The 16,476-nt window shown below is 48.3% G+C and overlaps 1 protein-coding gene across 3 annotated transcripts in view; it reads left to right on the top strand.

The window, feature by feature from the left end:
* UNC5B (unc-5 netrin receptor B) overlaps positions 1–16,095 on the top strand; it is a 136,650-nt gene extending 120,555 nt beyond the window's left edge. The window contains exons 10-17 of one of the 3 annotated variants that reach the window (XM_069071106.1): positions 1,116–1,505; positions 2,730–2,817; positions 4,112–4,280; positions 4,542–4,775; positions 6,687–6,836; positions 8,543–8,707; positions 9,367–9,548; positions 11,030–16,095. In XM_069071106.1, the coding sequence (XP_068927207.1) occupies positions 1,116–1,505; positions 2,730–2,817; positions 4,112–4,280; positions 4,542–4,775; positions 6,687–6,836; positions 8,543–8,707; positions 9,367–9,548; positions 11,030–11,195 (1,544 nt within the window). In that variant the 3' untranslated portion in view covers positions 11,196–16,095. The remainder of the gene's footprint in view (positions 1–1,115; positions 1,506–2,729; positions 2,818–4,111; positions 4,281–4,541; positions 4,776–6,686; positions 6,837–8,542; positions 8,708–9,366; positions 9,549–11,029) is intronic. The other 2 variants (XM_069071104.1, XM_069071105.1) reach the window with 2 other exon arrangements.
* The last annotated feature ends 381 nt before the right edge of the window (positions 16,096–16,476 follow it).

Below are 16,476 nucleotides of genomic sequence, written 5' to 3'. Positions count from 1 at the left end.
GATGATGATGGTGAGGAAGATGATGACAATGATGGTGATGGTGGTGATGAAGATACTGATGATGATGAGGAGGAGGAGGAGGATTATGGGAAAGAGGATGACCATCATAATGATGATGCTGCTGACAACTATAGTGATAAAGATGATGCCGATGATGACAATGACATTGACAATGATAACGATGATGAGGAAGATGATGGTGGCGGTGGTGATGAAGATGATACCGATGATGACGATGATGACATTGACAATGATGATGATGACGATGATGACATTGACAATGATAACGATGATAAGGAAGATGATGGTGGCGGTGGTGGTGGTAGTGTTAATTATAGCTAGCATTTACGTGGCACTTTGTGTATTAGATTTATTCATGCTCATGTTGAGTTCCCCAAATAGAAGGAAGGTCCTTGGAGACAAGGAATATTCTGTTTTTGTCTTTGTATGCCCCAGTTCATAGGCAGCAGGGCATGTGAGTTACAGAGCTAGCCTTGAAGCTAGGAAGATGAGTTTAAGGTTCGCCTCTAACCCATTAGATAAGTGATCATGAGCAAGTTACTCAGCTTCTCAATGTTCTCCACAACTTTCTGAGACTCTAAGTTGCCAAGAAGATGCCAGCCTGCACTGGTGGAAGGCCTTTCCTCACCTGGGAGTTCCCTATGTCAATGAAATCACATTTCCAGTCCCTCCATCATCTTGTCCCGTTGCTCAGCTTCTAGCACAGTGCCCTGAACCTGCCTAACCCAGTGACGCTGGCTTCACACGCCGTTTCCAGACTCTGGGCATCCTCTCTGACTGTGCCCCTGGACCGGAGGACTCTCCCTCCTCCTTTCTGCCCTTGGCTTCCCTGACTTCTTTCATGGCCCAGCTAAAATCCCACCTCTTCCAGGAAGCCTTTCCTGATTTCCTTTGACGCTCCGCTGATCATCTCCAATTCACGTCCCAATGCGTCTCGCTTGTGTATGGTTGTTTGCGGGTTGTCTCTCCCGTTACACTGGGAGCTCAAGGGCAGGGATGTCTTTTACCTTTCTTTATGTCCCCAGTACCTGGCATACAGTAGGTACTTAGTAAGTGCTTATCGACTGACTGTTGATTTATATATTGAATTGCAGACAATCCACAGCTACTGCACCCGTCGGTGCCTCCTGACCTTACAGCCAGTGCAGGCATCTATCGAGGGCCTGTGTTTGCCCTGCAGGACTCCTCTGATAAGATTCCTATGACCAACTCGCCCCTCCTTGACCCCCTGCCCAGCCTGAAGATCAAGGTCTACAACTCATCCACCACGTCATCCACCCCAGGTCTGCCTGATGGGGCCGACCTGCTGGGAGTCTTGCCTGTGGGCACCTACCCTGGTGAAGGGATCCGAGATGCTCATTTCCTCAACCTGCGAAATGCCAGCCTTGGCTCCCAGCAGACCCTGGGGCTGCCTCGAGATCCTAACAACTGTGCCAGTGGGACGTTTGGCTGCCTTGGGGGAAGACTCACAATTCCTGGCACAGGTATGGCCCCAGCCAGAGAGTCTAGAGCCCCACCAGGGCAGCACCTGGTTCTAGGAATGTGGGGCCATCCAGAACCCTCCAGATCCCTGGGAGAGGGCATGCCCCACCCTCTGCTCTGCTCCTTTGTCCACTTCCTTTATCCTGCCTCCTTTGGCTGTGGCTGTGCCCCCTTCGGCCCTGGCTCCTTTCCCCTTTTCCCTTCCTTTGTATCTGTCCATTGTTATGGTCTCTACTACACCCTTCAATGATGAAAATAATGATGATCATAGCTGACATTTAGATAGTGTGTTAGAGTTTGAAGAGCACTTGTAACAGATCACAGAGATTTAGTTCTGGAACCTGAGGAGCCTGGGAGTCCAGCCTCCCTTTTTTATAGATGAGGGGGTCACACAAGATAGTGAGTGCCAGAGGCAGGATTCAAACCCAGGTCCCCAGACGTCTTTACACTGAGCCAGGCTTTGAATACATTGCCTCATTTGAGTGTCACGCAATCCTGTGAGGTAGGTAATAGAGGTATTATTATCCTGAATTTATAGTTAAGGAGAAGATAAATTACTCACTCAGTAAATCTGAGAAGCAAGATTTGAATCCTGGTCTTTTTAACCTGAGGTCTGGCACTTAAGCTGCTATATACTTTACTGCCTTCTTAGGATAAATCACAGGGCTGCCACTCTTCCATTTAAAATTATAAAGTCAGGGTGGCTAGGTGATGCAGTGAATAGAGCACTGGCCCTGGAGTCAGGAGGACCTGAGTTCAAATCCAGCCTCAGACACTTAACACAAAAACTAGCCATGTGAACTTGGGCAAGTCACTTAACCCCAATTGCCCTCCAAAAAGCAAAATAAAATAAAATTATAAAGTCATAGAAACTTAGACCTGGATGGAACTCATAACAATAGCTCACATTTTCTATTTCTCTTTATAGTAGGTGAAGTAGGTAGTGTGTTATTATCCCCATTTTACAGATGAGCACATTGAGGGTCAGAACGGGTTTCATAGACAGTAAATGTGGAGCTAGGATTTCATCCCATGGTAATTCTGACTATTGGGTCTTTTGGCTGAAAATCTCCTCTTCCACTAGACTCTCTCCGTCCCAACCAGACACCTGTACCCTGGGCATCTCGCTCCTGGCATCGGGCTGGGGAGCAGCCTCTGTCCTGCAGGGCTCGTGCCCCTTGCCCAGCTCTCCCCCCTTTCCCCCACTGAACTCCCTTTCCCTTCAGGGGTGAGCCTGCTGGTACCCAATGGGGCTATCCCCCAGGGGAAATTCTACGAGATGTACCTGCTGATCAACAAGGCGGAGAACACCCTGTGAGTAGCTGAGGCCCCTTCCCCCAGCACCCCACCCCCATCTCAGGCCCCTCCTCCTTTCTTCCCTTTTTGTCATCCTGTCCTCGCTCCTAAGTGCTGACCCCAGAAGCCCAGGGCCCCTCACTGTGGCACCTGCTTGGTCCTTCCTTCCCTTCCCGAGCTGGGCCGTCTGCTCCAAAAAGCCCCCTCCTTCTTCCCTCACATCAAAACTCTTAGTCCCTGAACAAACGAGTTCCCACAGCTAGGTGTGAATGACTCATCACATTAGGCCCAGTGCCTCTACCTCCCCAGGGGCATTTACATGTCCAAAACTGATACTTCTTAAGCCAAAGGCATGAGTCACTGGAGGTGGAATATTGCAGTGCTTCTGCTGGACAAGAGAAGAAGGAGCCTGGGAGGGGATGGAGGGAGGGAGGACTGCAGCCTTTTCTGATGTCTCTTAACTCACACTCTGCTGCAGCCCCCGGTTTCCTCCACCAGATCAGCCCTTCTTCCCCTCACCTCCTATGAATGGAAAACTATGAGCCTCCGGAATTATGGAAAGAAAAAGAGTCCCTGTCCCTAGGAGCCTCCTTCTCTGATGAGACAAGATTACGGGAGGCACCATGAGGCAAAGGGGGGACCTAAGAGCTAGGAAAGGCCCTTGAGGCTGGCTAGTCCAACCCCCTTATTTGACAGATGAGCAACCTGGGTCTATGGGGGTCAAGTGGTTTGTGCCTTGTTACCTGATTGTAAGCAACAGAGACAACATTTGACCTCAAGTCCTTCGATTCTGGAATTGGTTCTCTTTCCATGTTTCCATGCACCCATCCCCCTCCTGGCCTCCCCCACACCCCTAGGGAAATCAGTTTGGAAGGGGTTTAGTATCACTAGAGAGCAGTCACTTCCATCTTCCATCAGTAGTAACGAATACAGTCTCCCCTCCCCCTCTGAGTAGGCCGAACCCATTGTCCCCCAGACAGGTGTCATTGACTGGGGTCCCAGGACAGGCCAGGTAAGGAAGGGTGTGTCAGGCAGTGCCATGATGGGAGGGGGGTTGTTCTCCCCCATTTGACACAGGGACATTCTGAGGCTCCAGGGGATGAGGGACCCCTAAAAGATGGTAGCAGAGTCAGGAATAGCAACCAGAGTTAGACCCTCATGCTGAGACTCATGCCTGACCAAGGTCCTTTCTCCTTCCATTCCTGACTGGAAGAGGACTGTCTGGAGCTTAGGAGCTCTCTCTCTCCTTGAGGGCCGGGACCTTCATTTTTTTTCTCTCCCTCTTCCTCTCTCTCTCCCTCCCCTTCTCTAGCTTACCTTCAGAAGGGACCCAGACAGTATTGAGCCCCATGGTGACCTGTGGGCCCACGGGGCTGCTCCTCTGCCGTCCGGTCATCCTCACGGTCCCCCACTGTGCTGAGGTCAACTCTGGTGACTGGATTTTCCAGTTGAAGACTCAGTCCCACCAAGGGAACTGGGAGGTAAGGAGGAAGGGTGGAATAGGCCAAAGCAGGTTTTCTCATGTAAGAGTTAGCCCTAACTCCTCCATTCCCTTCCCTAGGGTGGAGGGTAGTGGGAGACTCCCCATAAGCTACCTGACCTGCCCCTCCAAGGCCTCTGAGGAAGAGGGATCCTCTCCTCTTTAGGGGTGCTCAGGGGGAGCAGGGAGCCAGCCTGAGGGCCCACACATCTCCAGATCTGACCTGGGCCCCACGGGACTCTTCCCATTCCATTCCTGGCAGGAGGTCGTGACTCTAGATGAGGAGACCCTGAACACTCCTTGCTATTGCCAGCTGGAAGCCAAGTCCTGCCACATCCTTCTGGACCAGCTGGGCACCTACGTGTTCATGGGGGAGTCCTACTCCCGCTCGGCCATCAAAAGGCTCCAGCTGGCCATCTTTGCCCCTGCACTCTGCACCAATCTGGAGTATACACTCAGGGTCTACTGCCTGGAAGACACACCTGATGCACTCAAGGTAGGCTGGGACTTGCCATTCTGGGGCCACATTTTATGGCTCCCCAGCCCCTATTTCATGGTACCTTCCAAGCTTCCCCTGTATCCTCAACATGGTACCTTCCATCTCCCCTAGGGTCATCTTGGTCCTCCCCTGATGGCAATAAACAGAAACCCTTATTAAATGCCTCCCAGGTACCAGGCACTGTGCAAGATGCTTTGGGATACAGTGACAAAAGTGAAAGTCCCTCCCTCAAGGAGCTTACATCTGAGATGTCATCCTCATCCCCATCTAACTTACATCACTGATAACGTGGTCTCCTCCAAGAAGCTTTTTCCCTGTTATGACTCTAGTCTTTTCCTATCAGCCCACCCTCCAATAAAAAGGTCATGGCTGCACTAGAAGCCAGGCTTCAGAATGATAAATACATTCATTTAGAGAGGTTTAAATACAGAGCTGTGTGAAGTTCCTCAGGGAAAAGAGTCATGGTCAACTGTGGAGTGTGTTTCGGGGTCCAAGAAGGCTTCTTTGAAGAGATGCAGTCATAGTTGGGTCTTAAAAACTGAATGGAAATTAACCCAGTAATGTGGAATGACACTTCAGATGTAGGAAACAGTGAGCGTATCGAGCCAGGAAATGTAGAATATGTGTTTGAGGGGATGTTGAGTAGCCCAGTTTACCTGGAGAATTAAGTGTGTGGTGTCTAGCCCAAGGTGGAGCCTTGAATGCCAGGCTAAAGAACATGAACTTTACTTGGTAGACAGTAGGATAGCATTGAGTGTTTTTGCAGAGGGATGACATGACCTGATCTGTGCATAAGGAGTCAGAGCTGACTTAATAACGAGAGACATTTGTCTGGTCCTTTCAGATTGCTTTACATACATGAGCACATTTGAACCCAATGGCCACTCTGTGGAATAGGAATCACAAGTGTGTGACCCAAGGCTCAGTGACTGGACCATGGCCACACAGCTAATGTAACTCCAGGTTTCTCCTGACTCCTAAGTTTGGTTCCATGGGACCTTGGGGAGAATGGGCTGCAAGTTGCCCTATTGGATACATCCTTGTTCTTTCTCATTCTCTTAACAATCAGCCAACCACTTTGCATGCATGTTTACTGGGGCTGAACCCTGTGAGGGATGCTGGGGAGAGAGGATAGCCCAGCCTTTGGGTTCATAACCTGGTAGTGGAGCAAGGTAAACAGGAGAAATAGCGAGGTAATTTCAGTGAGGGAGGATGCCTGTCCTGTGTGGCTCAGGTCTTGAAAGATATATTGGAGCCAGGGAGAGAAGAGAGACTAGTCTGAGTCTCTCCCAGGCTGAGGGAGTGGGTGAGTAGAGACCCAGAAAAATGACCTTGAAACCATCAGGAGTCTAGCAGAGCCCAGGGCTGGAGAACATGGAGAGAAAACACCCCAAGGGTTTTTATTTACATGAAACATTAACTAATCCTCTCAAGTTAGTGGGAGATCTTAGCTGACCCAGAGACTGACCTTGGTCTCAGAAATCTATATGAGATCTGGAATCTCTTTATGGTATTCTTAGGTCTTTGGGTTCATTCTTTAACTCTTTTCTTCTTTATCCCTTCCTTTGTAAGTCTGTATCTGTGGAATTTCCCCACTGCTTCTCCTCACAAATCAATAACTGTTCCCTGTACCAATCCACAACCATCTTTGTCCTTTCCTTGGGTCCCCTGAGACCACGGACTCATCTTTTATCCCAAGTCTAACATTTAGTGCCATCCTGGCCTCCCTCTTCTGCCTCCTCTAACATAGCTCCTCTTTCATCTGCCTCCTTCCCTGGACTGGGCTTCTGTTAGTCTGTCTTGGGTGCCCATCTCCTTGTTCTTGGTTCCCTCTGGCCCTTACTAGGACTTGTCAAAGTTAAGGGGAGATGGCCCAGTTCATGAACTCCCGTTTTGGGTGTCCTGCAGGAGGTGCTAGAGCTGGAGAAGACCCTGGGTGGGTACCTGCTAGAAGAGCCCAAGCCCCTGCTTTTTAAGGACAGCTACCACAACCTTCGCCTTTCCATCCATGATATCCCCCATGCTCTGTGGAGAAGCAAGCTGCTGGCCAAGTACCAAGTAAGGAGACTGACCTGGGACAGTGGAGGGCATGGTGCAGGGTGGCAGAGAGAAAAGACTGTCTCCAGATGAAGGGTGGAGAGGACCTTGGGCTGGGATCCTGGGGCCATGACATAGAACTGGAATGGAATTTCCAATGCCATCTAGTCCAACACGCCCATTTTACAGATGAGGAAACTGAGGCCCAGAGGGGCAAGTTGTCACTTGCCCAAGGTAATAAGGGTAGTAATAAGCAGCATCAGAATTTGAACCCAGGTCCTATGACTCTTTGCTACATAGGGCTTCTTCTCCATATAGAGATACCTCCTTGATAATCACAGTAATAGCTGATGTTTCTGGAGCACTGACAGACTTGCAAAGCCTGTACTCCTTTTTTAAAACAAATTTGATTTTTTTTTCAATGAACAAGTATTTGTTTTCTCTCCCTCCCACCTCTTTTCTCCTGGAAAGAAAGAGAGAGAGAGAGAGACAGACAGAAAGACAGAGACAGAGAGAGAAAGAAAAAAGAAAGAGAGAACGAAAGAGAGAAAGGGAGAAAGAAAGAAAGAAAGAAAGAAGGAAAGACAACCCCTTTGTAACAAATATGCACAGTCAGATTCACATATTCACTGTGTCCTCAAAAGGCGTGTCTCATTCTGCACATAGAGCCCACCACCTCTCTGGTGGGAGGTGGTCAACATTTTTCCTCACTGGTCCTGGGATCGTGTTTGTCGTTACTACTAACAGGGAAAGGAAGCAGAAATGAGAAAAAATAGATGGAATGGACAGTATGGAGTCTTTAGTCAGTTGTTGATACAGACCAGCCTTGTACTTAAGTTCTGAATTACTTGTATTTATTTTTTTGAGGTTTTGTGCACACTTTTCTAATTGTGTTGCCTTGGACAAGTGACCTCCCCAATATTAATTCCTCTTCTGGCCTAGGAAGGGGTCAGCCACATGATCTCTTGGGTCTCTGCCAGTTCTGACATCCTATGAATAAATCGAACTTATGAGAACAAAAATTTCCTCTGACTCATTTCTGGAGGGATAGGTAGATGATAGATAAGCTTCTCCTATGTCTGAGATGGATCTGGTAAAAGTCAGGAGCAGCCCAAAGCTTTGATAAACCCCAATCCCAGAAAAGTTTGATAACCACAGTAAAAGATTACTCTAATGCCTGGAGTCTTAATTCCCAATGGATCCTTGTATAGATTTCAAAGATTCTGTGAACTTGAATAGGAAAATTATTTCACTATTTTCACTAACCTCTAACTAAAATATAGCATCTCCTTCAACTTTTTTAAAAACATAGTTCTGAGAAGGGATCGCTCGGCTTCACCAGACTGCCCACGGGGTCTATGGCCCCCCAAATAGTTAGGAAACCCTACTCTAGTGAGGAACACAGGTTGAGAAACCCAGATCCAGATATGGGGCCTAGCTGTAGTATGGGGTACACATTTTTCTATAATTACCCTTAGTGTGGGTTGGCAGAGAGGAGGCAGAAGGACCATAGATATCTTTTTTTTTAAAGCAATTGGGGCAACTTGCCCAAGGTTACATGGCCAGTATTTTTTGTGTGGGTGTTAAGTAACTGAGGCCGGTACTGATCCTGGGTCCTCTTAACTCTGAGGCCAGCGCTCTTACTCACTGCGCCACCTAACTGTCCCCATCTATGTCTTTTGAGGCTGCTGGAATCTGATTGTACATGTTGCTCTCCCTCTCCGTAGGAAATTCCATTCTACCACATCTGGAGTGGCAGCCAGAAGGCCTTGCATTGTACCTTCACCTTGGAAAGATATAGCTTGGCCTCCACAGAATTCACTTGCAAGATCTGTGTGCGGCAAGTGGAAGGGGAGGGTCAGATATTCCAGCTGCATACAACGTTGGCTGAGGTAAGCTTGAGAATGGGAGTGCTTGTCCTCCATTGGGCCCTTCCTTCATGGGAGGGAGCTGCCCACCCAGCTCAAAAACTGCGGGAGGCCAGACACAGGGAGAACCATCCATGATGCCAACATTGGCCAAATCCGGCCCAACTGGGACCCCAGTGAGATAGATCATCTCTTTCCTTGAATAAACAGTAGATAGTTGAACAAAACATTATTGAAAACGTAAAGATTTGGATCTCCAGTGACTGAGAATCAGGAGAAAAGAGAATTTCAACATTATCACCACCACCATGTATTAAGAGCCCACTTCCAATGGGCAAGGCACTGTACTAGCTATTAGACACAAAGAGGAAATCTTTCAGGCTTGGTCCCAACCCTTAAGAGGCTGACAGTCCACATCAATAGCCAGTCAAGTTGGGTATAGAATTAATGGCTTTCTCTGTAAACTCTGCCCAATTAAATTATAAACTCTTTGAGGACAGGGACTGTCTTTTGCTTCTTTCTATACCCCCAGCACTTGGCATAGTGCCTGTTACATTTTAGGAGCTTAATAAATAGATTGATTAAAGGTATGAGAGAAAGAAGGCAAATCTCAAAATCATCTGCGTTTTGGGAAAGGACCCTCTGCTCTTGCTAACCTCCTCTACCTGCTTTAATCATTTCAGACAGCTGCTGGCTCCCTAGACAACTTCTGCTCTGCACCCAGCGGTGCAGTGACCACCCAGCTGGGACCCTATGCCTTCAAGATCCCATTGTCCATCCGGCAGAAGATCTGCAATAGCCTCGATGCTCCCAACTCCCGGGGAAATGATTGGAGGCTGTTGGCCCAGAAACTGTCTATGGATCGGTGAGTGCCAAGGCTTCCTGCTCTCTGGTATAGCCCATACATACACACCCTCCCAACCATGGCCATCCTGAACCTCACTAAAAGAGGCTCTTTGGCTCCTTGTACCCCTAACCCAATCCCATCTCCCTCTTGCTTGGATTATCTTTGGCTCTCTTCCAACACACCTGGGCTGGATTCTAGTTCATCCCTCAAGCAGTGAGCTTCTACTTTGGGCAAACCACTCTGTTAGGGGGGATAAGATAAAGTCCGCACCCTCAAGTAGTTTACAATTCAGTGGAGAAGTTTATAGCCTGGTGGCAATCTCTCTTCTCTGTCGATGGTGGTCTATATAACATGGGGGCAGCAGAAGACAGCAGAATATGGTGCTGTTTGAGGAGACCTGAGCTGGAATCCCAGCCCTGCCAAGGTCACACAGCTACGTGACCTTGAGCAGGCCACCTCCCTTTGCTAAGCCTTAGCTTCTTCATCTAAAATTAGGGAGTCCGGCTAGAGGTCATTTCTAAGGCTTTTTCAAGCTCCAAAATTTCGATTCTATTTTCTTTCTCCTGTTTCTTTATTGATCCCTTCACAAGAGCTGCCTTCGCCCAATTTTACCCTCACAGATCAAAAAGGCACTCCCTTCCCCCTCCCCTGCACACACATCCTCAAACCCTGAGAAACACAGGTGTGGTGTTTTCAGAGCCCAGCCCTATGTCTGGGAAGCTTGACTCTGGCCCTGCCCTCCCCCAGTTTTATGATAATAGCCACAATATGACTCCTATGGGCCTTTCTACCCTTCATTCCAAACTGGACCCTTTGCTGTTCTCCATGTACAGTATTCCATTTCTCACCTCCACACCTTTGCACAGAATATACTACCTTACCTTGTAGAGTCCCCGACTTCCCCCAAAGCACAACTCTGCTGGCACCTTCCACAGGGGTCTCTTTCTTGATCTCCACAGTTGTTAGTTTCTCTCCTTTTGGAATTAGTTTGTATTACTCTGGACATGTGTTGCCCTTACATATCAGTGTGCATGTCATTTCTCCCCAGGCATATGAAAGCTCCTTGAGGGTAGAAACGATCACTATTTTGTCTTTGTATTTCTGGTGCCTAGCATGGTACCTTGTATACAGCAGGCACTCAGTGTATGCTTGTAGAATGGTTGTTGAATTGAGATTATGAATGTCAATAATATATTATGATAATGATTAATATACATGATATAATAATGTATTAATAATTATGAGTGTCTTGTGAATATGATCTCATTTGTTAGTGTAGATTTTTATTATCCCCACTTTATAAATGGGAAAACTGAGTCACAGAAATGAAGTGTCTTGCTGATGGTCACATAAATGGGTCTCATGATTTGAATGTAGATTCCCCCAACTGCAGCCCATGGCCATGTTTCTTCCTGCCATACTCTGATGCCATCACCCACTGATTTTTCTACCATTGAGTAACCCAATGCTTCTCTCTCTCTTCCCCTCATCAATTCCAGGTACCTGAACTATTTTGCCACCAAAGCAAGCCCCACGGGGGTGATCCTGGATCTGTGGGAGTCCCTGCACCAGGACGACGGTGACCTCAATACCCTGGCCAGTGCCTTGGAAGAAATGGGCAAGAGTGAGATGCTGGTGGTCATGGCCACGGATGGTGACTGCTGATGCCACCCTGGCTGCCGCCCATGGACACAGGAAGGGTGGAACTGTAGGGGGCAGGACAGGATGAGAGCACAGGGGAAAAAAGGGGGTGAGTGTGGGGATGGAGATGTCCTCTCCCATCTCACCCTACAACTGCAGACAGGGGAATCCCCATTCTCTTCCTCTTCCTCTTCCCACTCTCACTTACCATAACCAGCCTTAGGAAATCTACACACTCCATTGACAGGAGAGCCTAGAACCCCCCCTCCCCAGGTTCTGTCTCTTCCTGCTCCAACCCTCTTGCCACAGGGAGCTTGGGACCAATGGCTCTGTGATGACGAGAGTCTCAGTCAAAGGGGTAGGTGACCCCTCCACCACCACCCCACAAACACATATGCACAACAGCTCCCACAGCCCTCAGAGACCAGGGCTCTCTCTAAGGCTTCTGGGTTGGGTTTTCTTTTCATTTCTTTTTAATGATGGGTTTCTCTCTCCTCCCAATGCCCTGCCCTCCTCTCCTCCCTTAACGTCATTTTATGCTTTGAAGAAGTCCAGTATGATCTAGACAAACTGCTTTCTTCTGTCAAAAAGAGAGAGAGAGAAAGAGAGAGCTTTACATAAATGGCTATTAAAAGGTCAAAGAAGAAAACCACAAAAGCCACAAAGAAGGAAAAAAAGAGGGGAAAAAACCCAGTTTCTTAGGAAACGCAAAATGATTTATTATCCAGATCTTTGGATGCGTCCTTTTTAAGAAAAAAAAAAGAAAGAAAACTAAAAACAAACAAAAAAGATTTTAAAATTGTTTCCTTGAGTGGATGAGTGTGTGAATTTGGGGGTATGCATAGAAAGTCATGGAAAGCACAGAAATGAAGGAGGGAGGGAGGGAGACCAGTAGAGGTGGTCTGGGAAAGGTTTTTGTTTCTGAAATCAATCTTGGGCTAAATTCAGAAGAAATATGTGACAACAAGAAGGATAAATCACCTGGCCTTGCTCATTTCCAGATGTTCTCTGGGGTCTAGGGGCAGAAGGAAAGAGAGCAGGGAGAGGGGAGGAGAGTGGGTTTCATGGGAGAAATTAGAAAGTCCTTGGAGTCTGGAAGGAGCAATAACTGAAAGGAGCCCCACAGTTTCCCATGCATCCCAGAAGCATATATGTCCATCTTGTGAGTGCCCAGCAAGGGTAAAAGGAGAAATGCTACATACTTTGCATTCCGGACTGCACTTTGGGATACTGGACTCAACCTACCATCTTGGCTGGCCTTGAGCTTCCAGTCCTAGTTGGAAGTCTGGGTTTGCTGCTTGGTAATAATAACCTGGGGTCAGAGGAGATTCCAGTGGGAAGAGCTGACCCTTTGGTTGGAGAGCTGTGGCCAGTGACTTGGCTGATGTCAATGCCTGAGGGGCCATGGCAGAACCACTTGTGAATGAAGACAGCCCAGCCTGCCCACTTTAGCAAAGGAATTGGGGTGAGCCATGCATGACAGGTGGGGGACTCCAGGTGGCTACTTGTTCATTGTTCTATCTTCCCCATATCCCGGATGAAGGATGAGCTCTCAAAATCAGGGCTTAGGTATGTGGGAGAGAAAATAAGAGTAACAAACCCAAGCTGTATTGCATTATGGTAGGGAGTCCAAAGTAGGCTGAATCCTATAAGCTGAGCCAGATTTGGGAGGTCAGTAGCTAGGGATCTCTAAGAGCTGGCCACTTAGGTCAGCCGAGCAAGGCCAACAGCTGTGACTCAGGGCCCACTCCCTCCAAAGAGAATAGGCATGCAGCTCTGTCCCTTGTATGGATCCTGAGTGTGACGGAATTCCTGGTATAGTGACAAATATGAAATTAGGCATCTGGTCTTGGTTATGCCCATGACTAACTGTGTGGCCATGATGAAATCATTTTCTACTTCTAGACCTTAGCATCCTTTCCTGAAAAAGGAGGGAGGGGGTCAGACAAGATGTCTGTAGAAGGGATTTTCCATCTTCCACACAGATCCTCAGAAAAGAGTATTGCCCCTCCTAAGGAGAGTGTAATGGAGTAGAAAGGGTATCCATATGCAGCCCTGGATTCAGCTCTGACTTCCTACCTATGTGACTTTGGGAAAGTCCTCTAAACTCTCTGTGCCCCAGTTTTACTTTATATAAGGAGAGATTTGGATTGGGTGACCTCTCTGGTTCATCCTAACTCTGTCTTGGATCCTGTGATTCAGTAATACCTCTCTGGAGGGGCAGATGGCTTGGGGGGCGGCAGTGCCAAGGCACAGGTGACATTGTCAGATTTGGCGAGCCCAGGGATTTCCCAGGTATCATTTCCAAAGGCTGACTCCTCTCTAATGGTGATGCCCTCATCCTTGGAGAGCTCTCTTCCAGGTACTATTAGGTAAGTAAATTTGGAAACCTCAGAACTAGTTCTGGGCTATTTTACCAGATGTGGAAATGGAGGCGATAGGTGTGTTCTATGTACCTCCTTGTGGCACGGTGGGGAAGCCCTCCCCCTTAGCAGAAGAGCTAGTAGTTAGGTGGGACCCATCCCAGAAGGAGAGGCTGAGAAGGGAGGCCCCCCTAACTGGCTTGGTGTCCCAGTTATATATCCCACAACACATCTTCTCTTTCTGGGAGGGGGTGGAAAGAGTGGGAACGAAGACAAAAGAAGTGGGAGACGTGGCACTGGGAAGGACAGAGACCTACTCCTTAGTACTGGTCTTGCCCTAGCTGGCCCCATCCCATGGAAAACACTTGGTACTTGCTGTTTATGGGATAATAACCAGCTCGCATTTCTAGCCTCACACCTTAACCCAGACCGGGAGCTATGTACCAGCTCCCCCAGGGCTACTCCTGGCTATTATCTAGGGACCTGTAGGAACATGTGCCATCATGTGGTTGCTGGGAATTCGCTGGAACAAGCCAGGAAGACCCTGTGCCTTTGAAAATACTGTTCATTTGGGAGGCGGCTCTTTTTACAATGCGTGAGGCTAGGACGCACTGGGCATCTGAGCTGTGAGCTGGAGGCTTTATGGTGGTTCTCACAACTGGGTGGGGCAGGGGGAGGTGGAAAGAGGGAATGAGAATGGGAAAATCGTCTTTGAGGTCTCTCCCTAACTCAGGATGGGGCAAAAACTGAACTCTTAGGTCTGGAAGACCCTTGGCCAGGGCTTTGGCAGAGGGAGTGGGAGCCACTTGGGGTCCAAGGACATCATGACTCAGGGTGTTTATCCTGAAGGAAAAAGTGGTACCCTACAATTCAGTTGAGTGTAAGGGAAGGGGATAATATGGGCAGCCATTTTGTATGGTGCCATTGTGGGACCTGAATCCTGGATTCAGGCAAGCACTGTGGGCTACAACTGGGTGTTTCCACCTTTATCACTAAGTCTCTGGCAAGACCTTTCAAGGACTTCGAAATCAAACATTAGCCATTAGCTAGAGACCTGTCTTCAAGACAAATTGAACATCGAAACAGCTAGGTGGCACAATGACCTCAGAGCACTTTACCAACTGTGTGACCCTGGGCAAGTGACTTAACCCTGTTTTCCTCAGTTTCCTCATTTGTAAAATGAGCTGGAAAAGGAAATGGTAAACCACTCCTGTATCTTTGCCAAGAAAACTCCAAATGGGGTCACAAAGACTCAGTTATGACTGAAACAACTTAGCTACAGTCATAGGGAATGAGTGCCTGAAGGAAAAGATTCCCCTTTATTTAACAGATAAGGAAAGTGGAGGCCCAGAGAAGGGGAAGTGGCCTGCCCAACATCATACAGATAGCAAAGTAGGATTTGAACCTGGGGGGGGGGGCGGTCCTTAGACTTCCAAATCCAACACTTTCCTCCCTTGCACAGCCACACACCATCTCAGATCGATGGAGTGGCCTGGCTGGGATTGCCACAGGGGAAGAAAGAGAGATCCTGATTTGAAGTCAGAAGACCTGCATTCTAGTCCTGCTGCTTACAACTCATGCCCTTGAATTTGGAGTCAGAGGAACTGGGTTTCGAATGCAAGCCCTGCTCTTCAATATCTGGGCAACCCTGAGAGAAGTCCCAACCTCTCTGGGCCTCAATTCCTTATCTTTAAAGTATGTATGGGGGTGTAGGTGTGAACTCAATGGCCTTCCAACTGTTGGGCTCCTGCACCCTGTGATCTGGGCCTCATTTTCCTTGTCTATGCAACAAAGATGTTAGATTCACTATAAATCTCTGGGGTTCCCTTTCTAGCTCCAACATTCAATGATGCTGTTGTCCTCAAGGGAAACGCTGAGGAGAGACCCCTGGGTCTGCTGCTGGTGCTGCCAGGAGTCTCATTTCCCCATCTCCTTTTCCTCCTCTGTTCCCTTTTTCTATGACCCCAAATGCCTTGCTCTCTGCTCTTTTTATGGGCCATCCTTCCTCCTCTGTTGCTCTGTGGAGCCCACAACTGCATCACCGAGAATTTGGAATGACAGGACACATATCTACACCAGCCCTGAATGATTTGATTCCTAGAAATTGTGGGCAAGGTTCAGAGGGCAGAACCAGCTTGGAGTGCGCCTCCTAGGAAAGGTCCAGCTGCCCATGTTCATAAAGAGGCCCCATAAAGGGTTTACTGGGCTCCTCATCTAGAAGGTTTGCTGGTAAAATTGCCTCCCAGATCCAGCAGAGCTGGGGAGGGGCTATGGGCAGGGGATGGATTTCAGCATTTCTCCCAACTCTTTCTGAGACCACCTTCAAAGGGGTGTGTGTTTGTATGTGTGTGTGTGAGTGTGAGCGTGTGGATGTGTAAGTATGTGCGAGTGTGTGTGTGCTCTATTTAACTACATAGGATGTATGCTCACTTATTTGTCCCCAGTTTGGATATCTCAAGTTTGGAGTGGCTATTCCTTTCCCCTCAGGACTCTCTGGACCCCGTGTGCCTCTCTCTGCTCTCAATCTCCCCATCCCTCTCTGTATCTCTCTCTGTCTTCTCTGGGACAGTCTCTAGCTGCTCCATGGTCCAAGAGTGGGATCAGCAGCTCTGTCTATGTCCCCGGTGGGCAGACAGGCAGGCATACGGGGGGGTGGGGGTGGCGGTGGGGTAGGGGGAAGGGGGCTTCCAGTGGCTGGGGAGGAGAGAGCATCTTTCCAGAGAGAAAGGGCCAATTGCTATGCTCAGTGGGCATTCTCTTTTCTTATTTATATATGGCAGGGGGTGGGAGAGGGAGGACAGGGGTTTGAAGGACAGCCCCTGAACCTGGAGTGGTCTCTTCTGTAAACTCCAAACCTGTAAATAACATCTAGCTTTCCTATTGTAACAAAATTAATTTTTATGCAATAAATTATATTTCTTAGTCTAATAAAAAAATTGAAA

This window comes from Petaurus breviceps, unplaced genomic scaffold (genome assembly GCF_028583685.1).
Source record: "Petaurus breviceps papuanus isolate PSGF00001 unplaced genomic scaffold, PetGlider_PUasm1.0 90825, whole genome shotgun sequence".
Taxonomy (NCBI): Eukaryota; Metazoa; Chordata; class Mammalia; order Diprotodontia; family Petauridae; genus Petaurus; species Petaurus breviceps.
The sequence above is the reverse complement of the archived record's forward strand: the minus strand, read 5'-3'. Positions and strand labels throughout refer to the sequence as shown.